The following is a 2,951-nucleotide window of genomic DNA, read 5'->3' on the forward strand; positions in this document are numbered from 1 at the left end:
CCTTTCTACCTTCCGTGCATGAAATGACCTGAAACTGGACATACTTCAAATTCGATCATTGTGTCGCGATGAAGTTGGTTTTGAAGATCCTTAAAGTTGAGTCGGAGAGAATCACATCCTTTGACTAATTGACTGCCTTCATCTGGCAACAAATACTTGGGATAGCCAACGTTGAAAATCTGATAACCGATAGGATGAATGATGGTGTACTGCAGTCATCCATAACATGTATTTTTGTTGCTGATGTTGTTGTGCAACAAAAAACCACCAACCAAATCTTTATACTCTTTCGCTTATTGAAACTTGAATATGCACTGAATGGACCACATAGATCCACTTGAGTTGAATAAAATGGTGGTGCAATATTGAGACTGTGCTGGGATACTGGACCCATTTCAACGTTAATTGCTTTCTTGGCCAGGTAGCGGCATCTTTGACAATTCCTTTTGATAGTACGAATTAGATCTCGTCCATCGATGATATATGCGATCTGTAGAACGTAGCGATACACTGTTTCCACTCCTTTGTGTTTAGCCACCGGGTGGTACCAGTGAATGAAGTTAACAATACTGTAAGCGATTGGCGAATATCTGTCGAAAACTGGGACAATGAAGGTTGACGAGGGACAAGTCAACATTGTATTGGTGAGCTTTCCAGTTGATGTGATTTGTTCGATTGGAAGGATACGTTCGTTGTAGTAAAGAATCCATTTTTCTCAGATAAAATGTTTGCCAATCTCTTTGATGGTGTAAATTTCTTCACTTCTTGGGTTGATTTCATAAGAAATATTCCTGTGCCAACGCGTTGTTATCCTTTGAAGATGGTGTTTTGGTAGACACGACTTGAGTTTCAGGAATTTGATCACAAGAGCAAGAGTTGAAGTGGCTTTCTTCCAACCATATTTGTTAGGATAATGATGTACTTTGAAAAAACGTATCGATCAGATATTGATTGTGCTGATGATGACAAATGGCAAGTTTGAGCTTCTGACAAGTATGACATTGACAACATGCTCTGTGGACTGATTGTTGATATAATTGCCTCTTTCTCAATCCTTGACTTCATCCTGATTGAGCTTGATTTGATTAACAGTCTTGGTTGGGAAGGTTTCCACTGATTCTTTTCATCCATGGAAAACCATTGAACCATTTTGAATCTTGACAAATTTCATTCAAGGATACACCTTTTCTTGTCCCGATATCAGCAATCATGTCTTGACTTTTGACAAACCTCCAGTCATCAGGATTTGTAAAGCGATGAACTTCGTTGACACGGTTGCGGACATAGGGTTTCAATTGTTTGTCACTATGAAGCCAGAAAAGCACAATTTGGCTGTCTGTTAGCTTTAGTGAAGATTGATGATGCTTTTGGAATGCTCTCCTCACAACTTCACCAGTATGGGCGTTCAGAGTTGCAGCATATAGTTCAGCTCGTGCGAGGTGTGGGTGGGCATCTGGTACGAGCCTTGATCTAGAGAAAACCAGTTGACTTGAATATCCACCAGACTTTCTTTTGAATCGTGCATATATTGCAACACATGCAATATGCTTGGATGCATCACCAGTTCGATGTATCTAGTTCAAGGCTGCAGGCATCTTCTGGAATGAAACTCTTCTGTACCTCACATTTGAATTTTCTTCCATCATGCGAAATGGGACTCCCAAATTGGTTTAAATCATCTGGAATTCTGTCATCCCATCCAAGACCTCTATCCACAAGTTTGTGTAGGTCCAATTCATACCTGCTGTGATGGGTGTTATCTTTCCTGTGATGTCATACAATTCTGCCACCTTTGATACCATTGTCTTCTAGTTAGGTTCTTTGGGATATCCTTGATTGACATTGGTTTCTTCCCCCTAACTTTTGTTGCAAAGTTAAGTTCACTGACATCCAAGGATAATTCATCTTGTAGTGAGAACCATTTCATACCAGCCACACTGATGCTTTCACCATCGGCAGAGAGTCCTTGTCAGGTGTTTGTTTGGAAAAAGTGACTTCCATCAATGCAAAACCACCTCTATTGACTACAACTTCCAGGCCATCTGCCAATTTGATTGCTGCTGACATTGATTCAGCACCTGATAAACAATCGTCAACATACACATCTTTGGTAATGACTTCGTAAGCATCAGGATACTCGTCTTTTGATAAACGTGCTGTCCCCCTGAGGGCACGTTCTGATTGGTTACCAGAGGATTTGACTCCATAAATTAGAGTTTTGATGATCTTTTCCTTTGGGATTCTTGTTCTGTCCAAATTCTCTTCCCAAATGTATCTTTGCAGGCACCAATGACTTTCGACTAACTTGACAGAGTTGTACATCTTGCGAACATCAGTATGAAATACAGTTTGGTGTGATGTCCATCTGATCAATAACTCAATGAGTGAATTCATATTGTTTGTACCCTTTGCTAAGATGTCATTAAGGCTGTATCCGCTGTTGGTTGGTTGGGAGGCATCAAATACCACACGACAAGGCGTGGATAAAGAATTTGGTTTCCAAACTGCTCGCCATGGGATGTAGTTCACAATTTCACTGTCATTCAATAAATTCTGTTGGGAGGGTGTCATATTTTCAACGTAATCTACGAAACCCAATGTATGCATCTTCTTTTCTGATAAGAGAACATCAGCCTTGTCACTTGGATTGTTGTCAAGCTTCTTCAGTTGCTGATAATAAACTTTCAATGCTTTGTGTTTGTTGTTTGAAAGTTTGACTTCTGGTTTGTGGAGCAATGGCAGATGAGCATATGAGGTTCTGTTGGCAATGTCAATGGTGACGGATCGGTTGATGATTTGTTGCTCAATTTCCTCTCTGATGCTGATCGATTCTGTTGATGCATTATTTTTGCAGTCTTTGCAATCTCGGCAGTTGATACATCGGTAGGTGATTTCACTACCAGCGTTCTCTGCTTGCTCAAAGATCTTTTGGTTGCGTGAAACAAGTGCAT

At 40.4% G+C, this 2,951-nt stretch overlaps 1 protein-coding gene across 1 annotated transcript; it reads right to left on the bottom strand.

Annotated features, from left to right (window-relative positions):
* Positions 1-1,085: 1,085 nt before the first annotated feature.
* On the bottom strand, positions 1,086-2,925 carry LOC136800859 (uncharacterized; the record flags this gene model as incomplete). The annotated part of the gene is made up of 2 exons (XM_067057473.1): positions 1,086-1,574; positions 1,930-2,925. Coding segments are annotated over 2 exons (1,485 nt in total), but the record flags the coding sequence as incomplete, so codon positions are not given.
* Between the last annotated feature and the right edge of the window lie 26 nt (positions 2,926-2,951).

Source organism: Clytia hemisphaerica, unplaced genomic scaffold (assembly GCF_902728285.1).
Source record: "Clytia hemisphaerica strain Z4C2 unplaced genomic scaffold, Clytia hemisphaerica genome assembly, whole genome shotgun sequence".
Lineage (NCBI taxonomy): Eukaryota > Metazoa > Cnidaria > Hydrozoa > Leptothecata > Clytiidae > Clytia > Clytia hemisphaerica.